At 46.7% G+C, this 20,174-nt stretch overlaps 1 protein-coding gene across 3 annotated transcripts in view; it reads right to left on the minus strand.

Moving 5' to 3' along the window:
- The window catches only part of EME2 (essential meiotic structure-specific endonuclease subunit 2), a 163,957-nt gene that overhangs the window by 73,082 nt on the left and 70,701 nt on the right, over positions 1-20,174 (minus strand). For all 3 annotated transcript variants that reach the window (XM_085628361.1, XM_085628360.1, XM_085628359.1), the window contains one exon: positions 11,272-11,387. In XM_085628361.1, the coding sequence (XP_085484487.1) occupies positions 11,272-11,387 (116 nt within the window). The remainder of the gene's footprint in view (positions 1-11,271; positions 11,388-20,174) is intronic.

The raw sequence follows: 20,174 nt of genomic DNA on the forward strand, positions 1-20,174 counted from the left end.
TAAAAAAGCGTTGGCCGCGTTCGCAGCGATCGCCCGGGAGTGGTGCGTGCGTGTGTGTAGCAGGAAGTGGGATAAGGGAGGGGGTAGGCGGAGAGAGGCATGCAGGCTGGCAAAAGGTGTGCACTTTTGCAGCCGCTTTGATGTTCTCAGTGGCCGCGTGGCTCACTGAGAACATCAAAGCGGCCGCGAAAGTGATCACGATGGCTGACAAATGGTGCGCGCGCCCAGCGCTCATGCAATTTCAAGACGTGTTTTCAATATTGTCACTTAAAATCACATCACATCAACTCAGGCGTATTTTTGAAGGCCTCGGTAATGTATGCTTTCTTTGTTCGCTCGCTAGTCTCAATGTCAAAATAAAAAAGCGTTGCCCGCTTTCGCAGCGATTGCCAGGGAGTGGTGCGTGCGTGTGTGTAGCAGGAAGTGGGATAAGGGAGGGGGCTAGGCGGAGAGAGGCACGCAGGCTGGCAAATGGTGTGCACTTTCGCGGCCGCTTTGATGTTCTCGGTGGCCGTGCGGCTCACTGAGAACATCAAAGCAGCCGCGAAAGTGAGAACGATGGCTGACAAATGGTGCGTGCACCCGGCGCACATGCACTGTAGCTGGAGGCCTGAAAGAAGCACTAGTTTGCACTTCCAAAACCCGCTTACTAAAACTCTCGCCAGAGCAGCGCTAAAGCGCTGGCTCAGGCGGGACCTGAAAAACGGGCAGTATGGATGTGCGTAGCCCAATCCTACCAAAATATAGCCCAATTGGGCTACGCACGTGGAAACATGATGAAAATCGAAAGTGAAAGGCTCCAAGTGCACCGGCCGACAAGGGGAGCCTTAGCGCTGTATTTCTATTTAATTAAAACACCGCCGTAGGCGGAGCGGTACCAAACACTGTAGGGGCATAAAGTATGCAAAGCACTTGTAGCGCTAGCAAAACGAAGCGGGCAGCACGCCCGGAACGCCTGCATACATTAGCGCGATACACGCGCACCCAGCGGACCGAACACAAAGCCCGAGTGGAACACCTGTTATGTAAATTAAACGGTGCTCCCAGCGGGAGTGCCCCAGCGCCCCCGAGGGCTTAAATAACACTTGCACAGCAAAGCGGATGAAATGTAGACCGCTTAAATACATACACATGAAGCAGTGCGTGCTGTAACAATTAATAAAAACATCACATATCAATTTCGATAAATATAAAGATCTCGAGCACTTAACTTCCTGCGTGAGCAGCAAAGAAAGAGGACAAGTTCCGGTGATGGTGGCTCTTATGGGGCATTGCAGGATGTGATGTAACATATGCATCATGGAAAATGTAGTTTTTGTTTACATGATACAAGTCATTGGCTGCTGTGAGTAGCAATAAATAGAAAGAGAAGCATAATACGAAGCCTCCGGTCCTGTAATAGAATCAGGAAGATCTTTCCTCAGGAACTTACTGGCTTTGCCATTGTTTCATCCCTTTATGGATTGTTAGCTAAGCCTCACTGGTAGGAACATCTCAACTCTCCATCTTAGTTTTCCAACTCTAAATTATCTTTCGGAATTACACACCAGTGAAGAAGAAGCAGTGGGAAAATTTGCTGGCATGGTGACCTTTTTACATTATTTGGGAAACTTCAATTTTGGACTTTTCTTACATAAATGAATTGTCTCAAAAATCCAAAACACATCCAGTTATCTGAATATATATTTAATTGTATCTACAATGAACACGATATTCCTGATATGGATCACACTCTACTTCCAATCTTACAAGGGTTTGTCAGACCTGAATACACAGTTTCTATGCCACATATTTACTTAATTCCTCTAAAAATATATGCATGTGAATCTACTGCACTACATGCCACAAACAGATGCTTCCTGGGTAAGTAACATTTTTGCTGTAGATATACATGCTTAGCTTGGACTCTAAAACAGTGCTCCTCCCCAAGTGGTGGCTAGCCTGTGGGAGTTATAGCTGTTTGAAATTGTGTATGTAGAACTACTTAGCCCACATTGGCTTGTTGACGGGCCAGTACATCTACAAAGTAATGTTTTGTAAATGTTTGTGGTGTAGACAATGTAGCTGCTTTAGCCTTGTATCTGCTTTACCTTTGTCAGCTATAGTTATATTGCCTAAGAAGGCATTGAAGTTCCTTTTTTGAGAGTGCCGTGAGCTCTGAGAAGAATTGGTAAAGGTCTTTTAGCTTTAGCATAGCATGTTTGGATGCCTTTAACAATTGATTGTGCAATACCTGCTTTAGAAATGGCCTTTCCTTAGGGAGGTTTTGTGAAAGCAAAAGAAGGTTGTGTTTTCCTAAATGACTAAGTCCTGCCAATGTAGTACATGAGAGCTCAAGTTACATATAACGTGTGCAAAGACCTTTCTGAAACTGACCAAGGGTTGGGGGAAAAGACAATAAGTTCGATAGAATGATTATGGTGGAATTGTGACACCTCCTCCGAAAGAAATTTGGGGTTGGTGTGAAGTACAACTGTGTCCCTGTGTGTTTGGAAGAAAGGTTCTTCTAAAATTAGAGCCTGAAACTCACTGACACGTCTAAGCAAAGTGATAGCGATCAGGAATATTGCCTTCCAGGATAAAAACTGTATAGGGTAGGAGTGGAGGGGCTCAAATGGAGGGCCCAATAAGCTTGTTAATACAATATTGGGATTCCATGTGGGAGCTCGTGGCACACTAAGAGGAATGACTCTTTTAAGACCTTCCAGGAAGGCCTTGATGACTGGAATTCTGAATAGGGAAGAGTGTTGCCTATTCTATAGGTATGCGGCTACTGCAGCTTGATGAAGCCTTATGGATGTATACGCTAAACCAGAGATGTGTAAATGAAATAAGTAGCAAACAATGTCTTGTACTTTGGCTGCAAATGGATCAATATGTTTGGAATGACAATAGCCTCCCAAAAAATTTCATTTAGCAGCGTAAAAGGCCCGAGTAATAGGCCTGTACGCATCTTTGAGAACGTCCGAATATATGGACAATTTTTTAGTCCCTTTTTCCTGGTCTCCGCCAATCACGGGCTCACATGCCCTGTCAACATCAACTCGAATACGTCCCTGGCCCAAGCTCCCCGTAGAAGATTGGACCCGTGAACTAGAAAAGACAAAACCAAGACTCCGACCCAGTCGCAGCCAACAGGAGTTTCTCCACCTGGATTGAGAACTCACTCGACACGGTGCTACCAAGAAAATTAATACAGAAGAAAGTCGGACCTAACAAGTCTCTTTCTTCCAGGAAGGATTAGTAGCCATGATAGGGCCGTTCTTGTTACTCCCACATTCTTGAGACAGTGAACCAAAGTGCAGTGGTTCACCGTGTCAAAGGCTGCGCTTAGGACGAGGAGGATTATGGCAGAGGATCCTCCGGAATTGAGAATTTTTCTCGATTCTTCCACCACCGCTAAAAAGGCAGTTTTGGTGCCTTAGCAAGGGCGAAAGCCTGTTTGTGAGGGGTGAATCAGTTTATGAGACTCAAGGAACGCAGAGAGTGTTGTGTGGTTGAAAGTCGGACCTAACAAGTCTGCATGGTTTTCCCCCAAACTACGTCTACTGAAACAACAATGTAAAAAATTACAGAGAACGTGGAGGAAAGATTACTCACCGGATAAGAAATCAGAATATAGCCCGGCCATCGTAACATATAAAGCAGAAATAAAAAGAGCCCAGACGTCTTACTACGAAGATTTTTTCCTATTATCAGCCAATTCCTCCAGGGAAATGTTTCTTATTGCTAAAAAACCGACTTAAAGTCCCTGACCCCCCCCCCCCCCGGCGGTACCAGACTTGTCCAGACGCCGCTGCAATGAACTCACAGAATATTTTTCCACCACATTTGAAAACATCCTTAGGCACCTCCCCCAACCAGACATTGATTTAATACCCAAGCTTACGAACTTGGAAAAGCAGGAGAGTAATCACCACCTGGAGACATATACCCCGCTTACCCAGGAATCACTCCTACCCATTCTACCTTCTGACAAGAGTGAGTCACCCCTTGACCCGGCACCACCTAAAATTCTGAAATTGGTTGCACCAACAGTTGCCCCTCCCATTACTAACCTGATCAATGCTTCACTAGCATCCGGCATAGTCCCCCATGACTGGAAAAAAGCAATGGTGAAAGCACTGCTAAAAAAACTCACTTGGACCCAGCTGAATTGGGCAACTAGCGCCCTATCTCGCTGCTCCCCAGAATCAGCAAAATTGCGGAAAAATACATCAACCACACAACACTCTCTGCGTTCCTTGAGTCTCATAAACTGATCCACCCCTCACAAACAGGCTTTCGCCCTTGCTAAGGCACCAAAACTGCCTTTTTAGCGGTGGTGGAAGAATCGAGAAAAATTCTCAATTCCGGAGGATCCTCTGCCATAATCCTCCTCGTCCTAAGCGCAGCCTTTGACACGGTGAACCACTGCACTTTGGTTCACTGTCTCAAGAATGTGGGAGTAACAAGAACGGCCCTATCATGGCTACTAATCCTTCCTGGAAGAAAGATACTTCCAGGTATTTGAAGGTGATACCCAATCTAAACCCTTTCCGTTGCAGTGTGGAGTCCCCCAGGGCTCGTCCCTGAGCCCCACTCTTTTTAATGTATATATGGCCCCTTTGGCGGATATCGTATTCCCCTTTGGAATCCATATAGTCACATATGCTGACGACACTTAGCTGGTCGTAGCGCTGAACCAGGCTGAACAGTCGCCCACTGATCTTCATTCCTGTCTCGAGGTAGTTGCTAATTGGATGAGCTTATCTCATCTAAAGCTCAATGATGATATTCCCGAGCTTATGCTGCTTGGCAACTAGTCAAGTTTTAAATCCAGCACCATGTGGCCGGTCTGCATGGGCCTGGCATCAGTCCCAAAAACCGAGATAAACACTTGGGTATTTGGTTAGATCAAGATCTTACCTTCAGAGCCCAAGCCAGGAAGACTGCTGCCGCTTGCTACGGCCTGCTCAGAATGACCCGCAAAATACTCCCCCTACTACCTTGCCAAGCTAAAAAGTTACTGATCCTGGCCATAATTCTGTCCAGGATAGACTATGGCAACGCTCTCTACCTAGGTGCCCCAATCTCAGTGGTTGCAAAACTGCAGATCATTCAACAAAATTCGGCAGCAAGACTGCTCACGGGCACGAACAATCGCTGCTCAGCAAAGCCCGCCATACGCTCCCTTCACTGGCTTCCGGTGCAGGAGAGAATCCATTTTAAAGCTCTCTGTGTCGCTCATAAGTCTTTAGAAGGAAATGGGCCACCCATCATCAAAGCCTTGATTAGAACCTACAAGGCTACCAGAAAACTTCGCTCTGACGAGCTCCACCTAGCAGAAGTGCCCAGAATCAAGAAGGCCAGAGCAAGCGGCCGTCTTTTCTCATACAACGCTGCCAAGCTCTGGAACTCCCTACCGCTCTTCCTCCGTAGGGAATCTAACAATCTTGCATTTCGAAAACAGCTGAAAACCTGTCTCTTCCCATAAAGGCCTCCCTCCTCTGGTCTCCGCTGCAGCGCTGGGATGCCTCCGGGTAGCCATGCGCTATACAAAAGCCTTTTTCATTTAATTTCATTTGTTGCATATATTGTTGTGGGAGACTGAGGTAACCAAATTCTTAGACCTCAGAATCCAGATTGCAAGATTGAGGAATTTGGGGATGGGTGCCTGATTTCTCTATGGTTCAGTGTGAGACGTTTCTGCCTGCTCAGCAGTAGTTCTTGGGGAACTACTGATAGTTCAAGGTGTGTGGTGAACCATGGTTTGTTTTACTCATGTGGGAGCAACTAGGATGAGAGCTGTCTGCCGAAGTTTGCGAACCAGAAACGGAAGCAGTGGAAAAGGCGGAAAAGCCTTATCAAATATCCCTGACCAACTCATCTATAGTGCATTGCCCCTGTACTGTGCGTGTGGAAACCTGGAGGGCGAAATTTGGGCATTTAGCGTTTGTGTGGTGAAGAGGACTATTTGTGGTTGTCCCCAACTCTGGAAGTTTTGATGGAGGATTTGCGAATGGAGTTCCCACTTGTGGACTTTTTGGCACATCCTCGTGAGATCTACAAAGTCGTTGTCCACTCCCGGTATGTACTCCATTAACAGGTGAATGTTATGTCGGAGAGCCCACCTCCAAATAGCCTGGTCTAAATGAGAAAGCTGAGGAGACTTGGCGCCCCCTTGCTTCTCGAGATAATACTTGGCTATCAAGTTGTCCTTTTTGATGAGGACTACTTTGCTAATGATGTGAGAAAGGAAGGCTTTGGTGCTAGGTGAACAGCTAGTAACTCCAGGTGATATATGTGGAGGTGGTGCTAACTTGATGTCCAGTGTCTCTGGACAGTGAGATGTTGCAAATCCACTCCCCATCCCATAAGGGAGATCTCCATTGTTATGGTCCTTTGCGGAACTAGGTCTTGGAAAGGCCGTCCTTTTAACCGCTTGTTGGTGTTTCACCATTACAGAGAATGGCAAGGTTGACGACCTACCAACACTATATCTTCCCATTGACCCTATGATTGGTGTGCTAAGCCCTCCTGCAACGGAGGCATGTGTAATCTGGCATGAGGTACTTTGCCTATACATGAAATCATCATACAGAGGAGATGCGTGACTGTTTTCACCGTTACCTATTGACATGGATGGAATTGGGGAATGAGTGCCTGGAATGACCATCCGGGCAATATTTTGATAAGCTTTTCCCAGTTAAGAATCGCTCCTAGGTAAGGTTGGATCTGAAGGGGCTAGATTTTAAGGCACTGATAGTAAAACCTAGTTCGTGCAGTAGGTTTATGGTGACTTGAGTGTGTTGGTAACACTTTTGACAAGCACTTGACCCACGTCTGGGCATACCCTTACCATTTAGGGCAACAAATGCAAAAAGAACACATGATGGGTGGAATGCTGAACAAATCAAACATTCACCACCAGTCACAGATCTGAGTCAAATCCATTTTTTGCATGCCTTGCCATTCCAGTTTAGACCCTAGTCCAGGCCGAACGGCCAAGACAGGTCCTGAGAGATCTCAGAACCAAGATTGGTCTGAGGGACCCGTCCTTTTTGGGAACACAGAAGTATAGTGAATAGACCATGTGCCCCGTTAATGGAGAGGGACAGGTTCCACAGCTACTTTTTTGTGGAGTTCTTGTACTTCTTCCCTTAGCAACTGCTGATGTTGTGAGGTAAGTGTGTGTTTGTGAGGTGGAATGTTGGAAGATATGATTTGAGCTCCAGACAATAACCATTTTGGATAATATCCAACACCCACTGGTTGGAAGTGATGCTCCACCAGGCAGGAAAGAACCTTTGTAGTCGACCCCCGACAGGTGTTGTGTGATCGGGGGAATGAGGGGCAAATCAGAGTTTGGTGTTTGTGGTGGATGGTTTGGTAAATCTGCCTTTGCCGCTGGAGTTGTTAAACTTATATGAGACTCAGTAGTATCCTCTAGGTGAGGTGGTTTGAGCTTGTGGCCGCTGGTAGGAGGAGGAGGTTTCAGAAGAGATGGTCTTAAACTTTCCACGTTAAGATTAATGGTGAAAGTAGCCACGGTGAGAAGGTGCTGCAATGCTCCCATGGCTTTGGCTGTCTCATTTTCTTTTTTGATTTTTGCTAAGTGGGCATCTACCTGAGGGCCAAATAGATGTTCCCCATTGAATGGGAGGGCCGATTTAGCTGTACCTCAGGTTTAACCCTGAGACCCGAAGCCAGGCACGTCTGCATAGTAATACGCTAGAGTTTATTCCTCTTGCTGCAGTATCAGCAGCATCAAGGGCACAACGTATAGTTGTGTTAGATATTAACTTACCCTCAGAAGCTAAATTATAGACATGTTTTTTGCACTCCTCTGGGAGGTATTGAAGGAGCTTCTCCATCTTGTGGGTGCTATCATACTTAAACAGGAGGCAGACAGAGTTTGTGATACACCAGTGATTGCCAGATTCTGTGGCCACCCTCTTTCTAGCTGCGTCAATCTTTTTACTTTCCTTATCTGGTGGAAGGGTTCCTAACGCGATTGTAAATTCTTGTATAAAATGTACGATGCTGCACCCAAGGCCTCCAAAGGCTGCATTCCAATTTGACTGTACGGAAAAGCCTGTTGAAAAACATATATATGCTTAATTATACAGGATGCTAACTGTTTAAAATTAAAATAAAGTATGTTTTAAAAAAAACAACTGTTGGAAGGGCTTCACCAGATGAATGGGAATTTGCTCTTTTATGTGCAGTTGCCCCTACTAAAGAGTCTGGTGGAAGTTGACCTTTAATATATATGGGGTAATTAGGGGACACCTTATACTTTTTATCTACTCTTGATGTTACAACCCATGATCGGACCAGATCATTAAATATGTCAGAGGTGTGGCGGAGCATATCCTTAAGCATAGGCAAATATTCTGTAGAGCGCTGTGTGGGAGAGAGTGTTTCAAATAAGTAGTTGTCCTCAAGGGGCTCTGTATGTAGGTGCATCTTATTAAAGGTGGCAGCCCTACCAATTAAGTCACGGTAAGCAGTAGTGTCATATGGGAGAGATGGTTTTTTAGGGTATAGATCAAGGTCTGTATTAGCTGGTGGGTCAGAGTCATGCATGTCCCATAGGTCATCCTGTGGCAGGATATTGAAAGTGTCCCCATCAGTTTCGCCCTCCAAGTAAGAATGCATGGACCTTTCAGGGGAATATGATATAGGGGCAGCTGGCGAAGTAGGTGGTGAGGGTGAAAGGAGTGGAGCCGGAATAAGTGGTGGAGTAATTTGCACAAGACCTGTAGACTTGTCAATCTTTTTCCTCTGTTTGGGTGGAGTGGGAACGCCCAAAGCTTCTTCAAAAGACAGATGCCTCTTGGAAGGTTGTGAGAATGAGCAGTAGTGATCAGGAATAGTGGGAGTGAGGGTAGGTGAACTTACAATTGCCTCCAGAACCCTGGTTCGGATTTATTCTGTCAGGGGTGGGGCAAGGTTAAAAAGAAAGTGTGGTGCTTAAATAGAAGGGCTACTGTTCTATGGCACCTGTGTAAATAGGTGAGTGGTCAGGCGGTCAGACCGCCTGACCATTCACCTATTTACACCTTCGTTTTAACCTTGCCCCACCTCTGACAGAATAAATCCGAAACAGGGTACTGGAGGCAATTTTAAGTTTACCTACCCTCACTCTCACTATTCCTGATCACTACTGCGAATAACCAGTTGGTCTCCCTCCTGGTGGAAGTAAGCACAAATAAGACCCAATGATGCTGCTGCTCACGTAATAGACCAAGCGGATAATCAAGATATACCGCTACAACAAGCATTACGTGTATGAGGGTTTTTTAGACTAGAAAACCTGTGATCCATTCTCCCTTGATTATTCTACATCCATAAGGCTACATCAAGCTGCAGTAGCGGCCTACCTACAGAATAGGCAACACTCTTCCCTGTTCAGAATTCCAGTCATCAAGGCCTTCTTGGAAGGTCTTAAAGAGTCATTCCTCCTAGTGTGCCACCAACTCCCACATGGAATCCAATATTGTATTAACAAGATTATTTGGCCCTCCATCTGTGCCCCTCCACTCCTACCCCCTCCAGTTTTTATCCAGGAAGGCAACATTCCTGGTCGCTATCACTTCGCTTAGACGTCTCAGTGAGTTTCAGGCTGTGATTTTAAATATATAGGGACACAGTTGTACTTCACACCAACCCCAAATTTCTGTCCGAGAAGGTCTCACAATTCCACCATTATTAGTCTATCGAACTTCCTGTCTTTTCCCCCAACCTGGGTCAGTTTCAGAAAGCGCTTTGCATACGTTAGATGTAAAATGAGCTCTCATGTACTACATTGACAGGACTTAGTCATTTAAGTAACACAACTTTTTTTTGCTTTCACACAACCTCCCAAAGGAAAGGTAATTTCTAAAGCAGGCATTGCACAATCAATTGTTAAAGGCATCCAAACATGCTATGCTAAAGCTAAGAGAACGTTACCAATTCTTCTTAGACCTCTCGCCACTCGCAAAAAAGGAGCTTCAATGTCTTCTTAGGCAAAACACCTATAGCTGACATAGGTAAAGCAGATACAAGGCTAAAGCAGCTACATTGTCTACACCACATGCATTAACAAAACATTACTCGGCGGTCTCGGCCTGGAAAGAACACATGGATTGGTGTATGTTTCGTGAAAAGGTGGTGTATGTTGCGAGGGGTAAGCCTGGGGCGTGGGTGAAAATCTGGGGCCCCTGGAACGCCTATCGCGGGGGTATTTGCGAGCCGCCACTGCTGCCGGCTGCCTCACCAGCTCCGTCCCCCTAGCCGACCCCCTCCCCCAGCCATGGGCACGTGGTTCCCCAGTCCCTGATCTGTTCTCATTCCCCTCTTCAGAGTTTGGCGATTGGTTGGGGTCCCCCACTTAAGGAGCGCGTGCTGTCACTTGGGATTGCGGGTTGCCTTGCGGGTGTGGTTTTTTGTGTTGTTGTGTTTCGACAAAAGGAAACCGTATTGTGGGTTTGGAGTTATGTGGCCTGCACTACTGATATCTCCTGATTTACCTTTTTGTACCGCCAAGAGATTTTTCTGTATATATGTCATATGCTTCTGCCACTCTAGCGGCCGGCCAGACGGTTGTAGGCCCATACCTGTAACTATTTGAGATTGCAATAAACGGTTTCAAAAAAAAAAAAAAAAAAAAAAAAAACATTACTGTGTAGATGTACTGGCCCGTCAACAAGCCAATGTGGGCCAAGTAGTTCTACGTATCTACGTACATGATTTCAAATAGCTGTAACTCCCATAGGCTAGCCACCACTTAGGGAGGAGCACTGTTTTAGAGTCTATGCTAAGCATGTGTATCTACAGCAAAAATGTTACATACCCAGGAAGCATCTGTTTGTGGCATGTAGTGCAGTAGATTCACATGCACCCACCTTCCTCCCCCAATGCCTGTGTCTGTTATAGTTACTATAACAATCTCATTTCACTTGGACATCTCCATACACAGCGCTTTCTTTCATGTTTTGTTCCTCACCCGCCATGTGGGATAACAATCTAACAATGGAGTCGATGACCATGCTCATTGCCAGCAAGAGGAAGAGTCACACTAACATGTGAGTCGAAAGACTTTCTTAAAAGAAAAAAAACTTTCACCCATCCGAGCCCATATATGCCTCAAACATCCTTTTCCAAAGGGATACTGGTTGTCTGAACATTCACTGGCTACTACTCATCAAAACAGCCACATAAAATCTCAAAGAGTCTGTATGCCAGAGGGCTCCTAATTACTAACCCTCTTAGTAAATTAAAAAGAGCTTGAGATGTACTCACTTGAAAGGCCGTTGGGCTATTGCCTTTGTCACCGCAACAATATGTTGTGCAAACTCTAGCCAGGTATCCAAGAAGAGGACATCAGTGTGGGACCACAACTGCAAAACCACCAGTGCCTGAGAGACAAAGTCAAACAAATATGATTAACTTAATAAAGGATCTGTTGCTCCTAGACCATTGGCAATTTACTGACATGAATGCTTAGGTAATTTGCCAACCAGTGGCGGCACCAGAAACTGCTGTTAAATTAGAACTTTCGTGTTAGCATTTTAGGGCTAAAATCACTGTTTTGAGCTCAAAGAAGGTTATGCAGCGGTATTAATTTAATTTCTCACAAAGGCCTAGTAGAGATCCCTGCTGTCAGCCACAACCTCCCCTCACAGTCTAATGAGTCAGTCACGACTACTATCTCCAACTATGCAAGGCAGACTTGATACCCCACCAGAGGTTAGGTGCACGAACAAGTAGTGGAATGAGGCAGTCTTTAACTGACTGTCCAGCACCAGATTGCAGTGCTCTGGCAAAGGGAACTGCGTAGAAAAGATGTGAAGTGTGACATGAAGGACTACTACAATTCAGGAAGACTGCAGTCCCAAGTCGTCCTTAGTGTAAGTAACTTTGAATGGTATTCCAATTGTTACTTTATAATTTAATATCCAAAGGTGGAGTACTCTCTTATGTATTTTCACCAAATCCAATTATTTTATTTAATCATTTAATTCAAATTCTTTACAACCCCAAATAGCCAGCACACGTTTCAAGTCAAAACCTCTTTTTCAAGGCATCAAAGTATATATTTGTTACTCGGTTTGGTGTGTCCTCCAGTTATGGTAAACTGATCTGATGGCCACTGTAAACCAATAACAACTAAACACTCAGTATGATGAGCCCACCAGATAAGGTAAACTTATGTGGTGAGCACAAGCAACCAAATAACAAGTATACACTTTCGTGCCTTGAAAAATAGGTTTTTATCTCAAAACACATTTTGGCTGTTTTGGAGTTTTCAAAAAGTATCAATAAAATAATTAAATAAAATAATCTGATTTGTAGAAAATACACTGGAGTAGAGCATCTTTGAGTCTTGAACTATAAAGTAAAGATTGAAATACCATTTAAAGTTACCTCAATTGAGGAAGACTTGATTGTATAATGCCCCATTGCGTAGGGTGCTGTAAGATTGAGGTGTCAGGCTGAACACCCCTATACCTCAGTCTATAAGATATAGTTAGGACTGCAGTCCCTAACTACCAGAAGACAAGTCACCGTTCTTCAAGATAAGATTCATTGTCTTTTTCAAGGCATAAGGACCCAATCAATTGCCCTTGAAGGTACCTGTTTTGTTTTGGGATATTTCACCAAGAACTCAAGCATGAAAAGGTTCCTGAAGACGAGGGACATACTGGACTCTGCTACACCCCTCATGAAGTTCTATCTATGCAGACATCGAAAGAAAAGGAAGTAGTCAACTTCTGTACCTGTACAAAGATACCTGCTAGAGGCAATACATCAGTGACAATTATGAGTATTAGTGCAGGTCGAATGGCAATAGCTTGTATAAGTGATTACTACAGGTAAAATGCTCTGAATGTCCACTGTTTATAGCTAGTTCTTGTACAAAACAGTTGGAAGTGCCTAATTTAGAGTCAGCATCTTGAACATTTGCAGTGGGAGAAATGTTGTTTGTTCAGAAATAATGCAATATAGCATTTACACAACATCATCAATACCTAAGAGAGAATGTAATTAGGAAAACAAAGTATCTTCATATAGATTAAGTAGAATAAACGTGGTTGTATGACGGAAACACGCATGCGTTTATATCGCATGCGTGAACAATGGGGTCTTTACTAGGACCGCGACTTTATCATGCATACCTTTAACAAACATGACTTTACAACAAGTGTTGTTGTAAAGGCATGATTGTTAAAGGTGTATGCGTGGTAAAGATTACACCCCAGCCTTCTGCACTGAAAACTACGCCAACCCACCACCCTGCCCCCCCCCACCCTGAGCCCTAAACCCAACCCCTAGCTCTAAAAACAACTTAGACTCAGCCTTAAAAACAGCCCAGCCCCCCGCTCTGACCATCAAAACAGACCCCCTGTCCTAAAAACGCCCCCCCCCGACTTGAGCCCTAAAACCTGGCCCCTAGCCCTACTTACCAAGTTGCGTACCGATCCTTCCTGTGCTGACCTTCCTGTTCCTGTTGCTCACCCATGCGCTCTAAATCTAGAATGCTGACTGCCTTTACTATGCATATGCATGGTAAAGGCAAGCGTGGTTAAGCATGCACATTAACGGAACGCATTGTTCCTTCCGCGTTGTAAATGCCGTTTCCCAATAAATGTTGGCTTAGTCCAAGAAATCTAATATTAAACTGATATAAAAATGTGTATTATTTATTCAGTAAAACTTTAGTAAAAAGGGGAAACCTGTAATAGAGACTGTAGATATATAATACTACATCTTGGCTACATTTTAATTTAGAAAGGATGACAAAGTGGTCGATGATCTGGAAACCTGGGATGCAGTACAGCAAAAAAAATTGGAGACTGCAGCAGAGGGAGCACAAGAGATGGGCTTGTCCTGTATGTAACTAACTACATGGACTTTGTGGTCACGTCTGTCAGCCGAACTGGCCGAGTGCTCTGTGCGCTCCTTTGCCAGTGACTGCTTCTGAATAATAGGACCATGTGGGTACTAAGATCTAGGACATCTATCTCAAGTCTGTGACTCTGGCTTCACTGATGTCCCTTACTAGTTAGGGGTCTCATTTACAGCTTGTGTAACGACTGACACCAAAAGTATCACCTGTGGTGATCCAGTTGAGCTACAGGAATCTGTACTAGTGTATTACTTGCCCTTTGTTGCATGTTGCGCTGCTCAGCCCACCAGTCACAAGAAACCTGTGCATGTGCTGGTCACAAATTTTCCTTTCTTTTATATAACTAAATATAGGCAGTAGTTATAGTTTAACTAAATATATATTGAGTATTCTTTGTGAAAAATGGTCTACATATTGCACTCTGTCCATCATCTACCTTATTTGTTTGCTGCGATGCTTCAGCTCACATACACAGAAGAATCTGTATGCATATTATGGGATGTTTTATCATTTTAACGTTTTTGAATTAATTTATTGTAAAATTTCTTTTAAGGCACAATTTGTCGAAATAAAGCTTATTGATTAATTGATGGGACCACTATTGTATTGTATTGTATTGTAGGGGTAGCGGGTGTGGGCAACAGTGGCGCGCACAGGGCTCACACAAGGGACGGGACACTACAATAAAGAAGCTTTTTAAAAATCTACATTTGAATTCATCTTAGAATATCAAATTATGAATGAATTTCAGTAGTTACTTGATTCACAGACTGCTATTTCCACTGTGGCAAAAATCCCAGGTGAGGAAACAGCTTGACCGACACAAATAAAATGTGTCAATGACCTATCTGCAGGTCACTAGGATATCATAGCTTCTCTTTTAGACTATGATTTCAACCATAGGGATACTTTCCAGTCTCACCAATCTGATCATAAGGTGAAGTAGGGATGAATGTACCTTAAAGGAGGAGATCCCCAACCTCCAGCCGAACAGCCAGAAATGCAAAGTGATGATGCTATGTTTTGGCCAGAAATATATGTATGCCATAGTAATGAAAAAGGTGATCCTCTAAACCCCTTACTTGAACCTATTGCAGTAATGATTGCAAATTCAGACATGTATCACTACAGCACAAAGGTCAAATCCCATCTTATTGCCACTGTCATACTCTTGAACCTCAAAGCTTTACACTAGTGGTCTATACTATGAGCATCTGTTCTGGGTCTGCTTGAATACCAATGTTTATAGCTAACACAAATTAAAGAACAGCATGGCATAAAACTATACATCACCTGCGGAGGAACTGGAGATGTTTATGAACCACTTGCTGCTTTGCCTCTCATGAGGCACTACCCCTCTGTTCTTAGTGAGTCAATAGTAGCAGCAGGTGGTGCTTTAATTCTTTCTTTAGGTGTAAATTTGAGTGATATGAAAATTAGAAAGGCCGCCCACTTTGGTTGGCATGCTGGCAGCTGATACCACAGGAGCATTAGGTGCCATTAATTCAGAATTGATAGCAATGAGAGCTTAGATTAGTTTTAGACCTTATCTGCCACTTTACATTAGCATAGAGTATTCCCTTAAGGGAACTGAATCTTCATGTAATCAACGCCTGCCTTTTAATAACTGAACTTTGTATAGCTTGTTTGACAATATGGCAAGAATTACCAGACTGCCAGAATTATCACTGTGTTGTGGATGCACACAATATGTCAGGACTTACCACCAGTGTACCAGAGTGAGTGAGCATTATGACAAAGCTGGGCGCCTCTGTGCAACCGATTCCCACAAAGTGCCAGGAATTATCCTTTTTTTGCAGAACCAGCATTTTACAAGAGGTTAGTATCATGCCATGGATGCCACAAGTTGCCTGCATTATCCCTGTGGCAGAATTTGACTACGGTTGGCATCCTGTCACTGATGCCCGAAAGCTGCCAAGAAATCCCACTATTATGACATTATTCCAAGGATGCCCACAAGTTGTCAAGAGGTACCACCATTAATACATGTCTACAGAACACCAAATATAAATTGAGATGGGATTATTCTTTATTTTCAGAACATGCAAACCCTCAATAAGAACCCATTGCTTTTCTCTTCTGAAAATTACTTAGGCGGGTGCAGCAAAAAACATCTTTCTCATTGGAGTAGAAATAGTTTCATGCAAATGATTCACGTAGGGTGTTGTGTTACTTTATTTCATGTTTAATACCATAGTAACCATGAAAAACCATAGATAACCTCTTTGACTCTCCAAGGTTGCAGAGTGCTATCACACAAGGGTTCAGGGATTTTGTCCTCATTTTTTTTAGGTTTAAAATGTTTTTAATATTATTGTAATGCATAGAAACAAACAATATGACACATCGTGAGTATACGAGTACAGCGGTGAAGTCCAATGCCGGGCTGGAGGCCCTGTAGCGAACATTCTAATAATACTGCAGTCCGCTGTGACCCTCGATGATGAACAGTGCCGTAACAATCAAAAACAATTCCCCCCCCTCCCGAACCAACCTCCCCCACCCCTAATTCCCGTACCCCCACCCCAAACCCTGCCCTCCCCCCGTCCAGTGCGTAGGTCTGATCCACTCCACCTCCCCCTCCCTGTCTCTCCCAGAGGGACTCCACCCCATTACCAATTAAGAGGCAGATTCCTCCAGGGCCGTAAGCCGCAGGAGGCGAAGATATCTCGGGCAGGTCAGTTCCCTAAATTCAGTAACCAGCAGGGACTGAAACGGCTGCCAGAGATCATTGAACTGCTCTATATCCCCTGCCAGTGTAAGCGACAATTTCTCCATCCCCAACACATGCCATAATCTGTGAAGCCAGCCCGTGACAGTGGGGAGTGTCGTGGAGCGCCAGTGCGCGAGGATGTTCTGCATCGCCGATCCCAGTGCAATAGCTATCTGTCTACCCCTGCGGGATTTCAAGGGATACATCAACCCGTTCGGGAGGCCCAGTAATATGTATGCAGGGAAGCGCGGCAGCTCAGTGGCAAAATGGGAATCGATATCGTCTATCACCTCCTTCCAATAAGAGCCGAGGAGCGGACAGCCCCACAGGATGTGTAGCAGCGTGCCCATCCGCCCGCATCCCCTCCAGCAGTCAGCATCCTTGCTATGATCCATGTCGTGTATGCGATTCCGGGGTATAGTAGCAGTACGTCGAGACTTTGGTGAACGTGTCAGTGAGTCCCATATGGTACGCCGAGTGCCTGGCCCTATATGCCACCTGCTCCCATTCCCTATGGCTCAGTGACCTGCCCAGTTCCCTCTCCCAGCGCTCCCGTCCCGGATTATAGAAGTGAGAGGAGGGTGTTTGTAACAGCTTGTAGAGATCGGTGATCAGCTTCGCGTCGGACGTGCGAGTCAGAAGCCATCGCTCATACGGGAGAAGTCTCCTATCAGCCGTCTCTCGCACTTGTGGATGCAGCGCCCAGTGGCGAGCCTGTAGGTAGTGCAACCTCTCGGTCTCCGGGAGAGCATACTCCTGTCTGAAGCGCACGAAGGGGATGACCCCTTCCGGGTCATACATATGACACAGGGCCCGACACCCCGCCTCCCGCCAGAGAGCGAAGGCCCCCTTCTCCAGTCCCGGGGTGAAGTCCGGATTATCCAGCAAGGGTGTGAGAGGTGAAGGGAATGTTGTCAGGCCGTGCACAGCGTTGGTAGCATCCCAGACCCGTAGGGGTACTCGCGTGACGAAGGAGGCATATAGATTCGCCGGGCGGTGAGCCCTACGAAGGAACGGCACCTCTTGCAAGGGCCTGCCCGCCACCGCTTGATCCTGAAAAAGCCAGTGCTTGTCGGATTCCCACCTACTCCACTCCACCAAGTAACGTAACTGCACTGCCTGAAAGTACCTGCGGAGGTCCGGGATCCCCAGCCCCCCTGCCTCCGGCGCGAGCATAGAGAGCGCCCTTTTCATCCTGGGCTTCTTGCCCCGCCATATGAAACGCGCCAGGTCTGACTGCGTCTGCTGGATCCAGCCCGTAGGTGGCTGCAATGGTAACGCCCTAAACAAATACAAAATCTGGGGCAAAACAGTCATTTTGATGGCAGCTATTCTGCCCAGCCATGACAAGGCGCTGCGATCCCACCGGCCTATCTCCTCCCAAATCTTCCTGCCCAAAGCGGCATAATTAGCCGCCACCATAGCCGGCAACGTGGGAGCCAGCTGAATCCCGAGATAGGGCACCAACTCTTTCGACCAGAGTATCGGGAAGAGGTCCTGCAACGAAGTCCTAGTAGCTGGCTTGAGCGACACTTCCAGCGCCACTGACTTCTCCACGTTCATTTTGAATCCCGAAACCGCGGCAAAGGAGTCCAACTCCTCGATACACGCCGGAAGGGCAGTGAGCGGATCATCCAGCGACAGTATGACGTCATCCGCGTACAGGCTAATGGCATGAGTGAAGCCTCCGAACCGCACCCCCCTCACTGCTGGTTATGACGCACCCGTTGGGCGAAAGGCTCCATGTACAGGGTGAAGAGCAAGGGCGAAGAGCAAGGGCGACAGCGGGCAGCCCTGCCTCGTGCCCCTCTCGATGGCAAAACTTCTGGAGCTGTAGCCATTCACCCGTACCGCTGCCGTCGGTGATTTGTAGCAATTGAAAATCCATGATCGGAATCTGTCCCCTATCCTCACCTTCCGCAGGACCTGCTCCAAAAAAGGCCAGTGGACGCGGTCAAACGCCTTTTCCGCGTCCACCAAAAGCATCATTCTCTCCCCTGGGATCCGTGATGCTTTTTCTAAGAGGTGAACTATCCGCTTGGTGTGGTCTACCGTCTGCCGTCCTGGGACAAAGCCCGCCTGGTCTGGTTCTATAAGGCCCGGTAGGTGGGGAGCCAACCGGGCCGCTAGGATCCCAGTGTACAGCTTAAGATCCACGTTCAAAAGTGAGATCGGCCTGTAGGAACTAAATTGCGTCCGGTCCTTCCCCGGTTTGGCGATGACCGTGATAGAGGCTTGCAGCAGGTCCGTGGGGATGGCCCCGGGAGCAGTGAAGGAGTTGAAGAGGCGCGTGAGAAGCGGGGCCAGCGTCGCACAGAACGTTTTGTAGAAAAGAGATGTGTAGCCATCCGGCCCTGGGGCCTTCCCGTGTTTAAGTCGGGCGATGGCGGAGATCACTTCCTCAACTCGTATATCCCTGTCCAGGTGCTCCGCCTGCAAAGGCGTCAAGGAGGGGAGGGCAATCGGGTCCAAATAGGCCGCCGTCGCAGCCGGGGGGTCCCCCGTATAGAGGTCCGCATAAAATCCCCGGAAAGCCTCAGCTATATGGGTGTCCTCCATAACCCTCGACCCCGTGGAGTCGGAGACCTCCTTCACTACCTGTTGTTGTCGAGCCGCTCTAAGCCTATTCGCCAGCAGCCGGCCACATCTATCCCCTCCCGTGTAGTAGGCATGGCGTAAGCGCAAAGCCGCGTACTCCGCGCGGTCCATGTCCAGGGCCGCCAAGAGCTTTCTGGCCTCCTTTAGCTGCCGCCAAACCCGGGGAGCCCCTGTCCTGCGGTGCACCTGTTCCAGTTCGCGGACCCGCTGGGTGAGCTCCTCCCTCTTGTGCCGCCGCTCCTTGTTGTCGGCTGAGGAAAGAGCTATAAACTCCCCCCGTATCACCGCCTTCATGGCCGCCCACTGTGTCGCTTGCGAAGTGTTGGAATCCGCATTATGGGACAGGTAGTCCTGGATGGCATGCGTCACGTGCGTGACTACTGCCTTCCTATGCAGCAAGGTGTCCCGCAGGCGCCAAACCCGCGGTGGACCCGGGATCGGCGGCAGTCGAAGCTCGACGGTGACCGGAGCGTGATCAGACAGGGAGACCACCCCCATCTCTGTCGCTGTAGCTATCGCACATACCGGGGCGGTGACCAAAAAGTGATCCAGGCGCGCGTAGGTCTTATGTGCGTGGGAGTAGAATGAATAGTCTCTATCAGTAGGATGCATGCGGCGCCAGAGGTCGTGGAGGTCCAGCTCCGCCAGCTGTGTCTTACACCCGGCCGAGAATTCCCCCGCCTGCGGAGAGCGAAGCGCGGATCTGTCTAGGGCCGAGTCAAAGACCATATTGAGGTCACCCCCGAGGATAATGTGCCTGTCCTGTGAGGCGGTGACATCTTCCAAAGCTGCGCGTAAGAAGCGTTCTTGTTGTTCGTTTGGGCTATATACAGATCCCACTGTGAAGTGGATACCCCCCACCCTGAACCTATAGGCTAACAGTCTCCCTTTCTGTTCGGATTGTTTGTGCAAGATCTCTCCCCTGAACTGCCTGGCCACCAAAATCGCCACCCCCGCCGTCTT

This window comes from Triturus cristatus, chromosome 10 (assembly GCF_964204655.1).
Source record: "Triturus cristatus chromosome 10, aTriCri1.1, whole genome shotgun sequence".
NCBI lineage: Eukaryota > Metazoa > Chordata > Amphibia > Caudata > Salamandridae > Triturus > Triturus cristatus.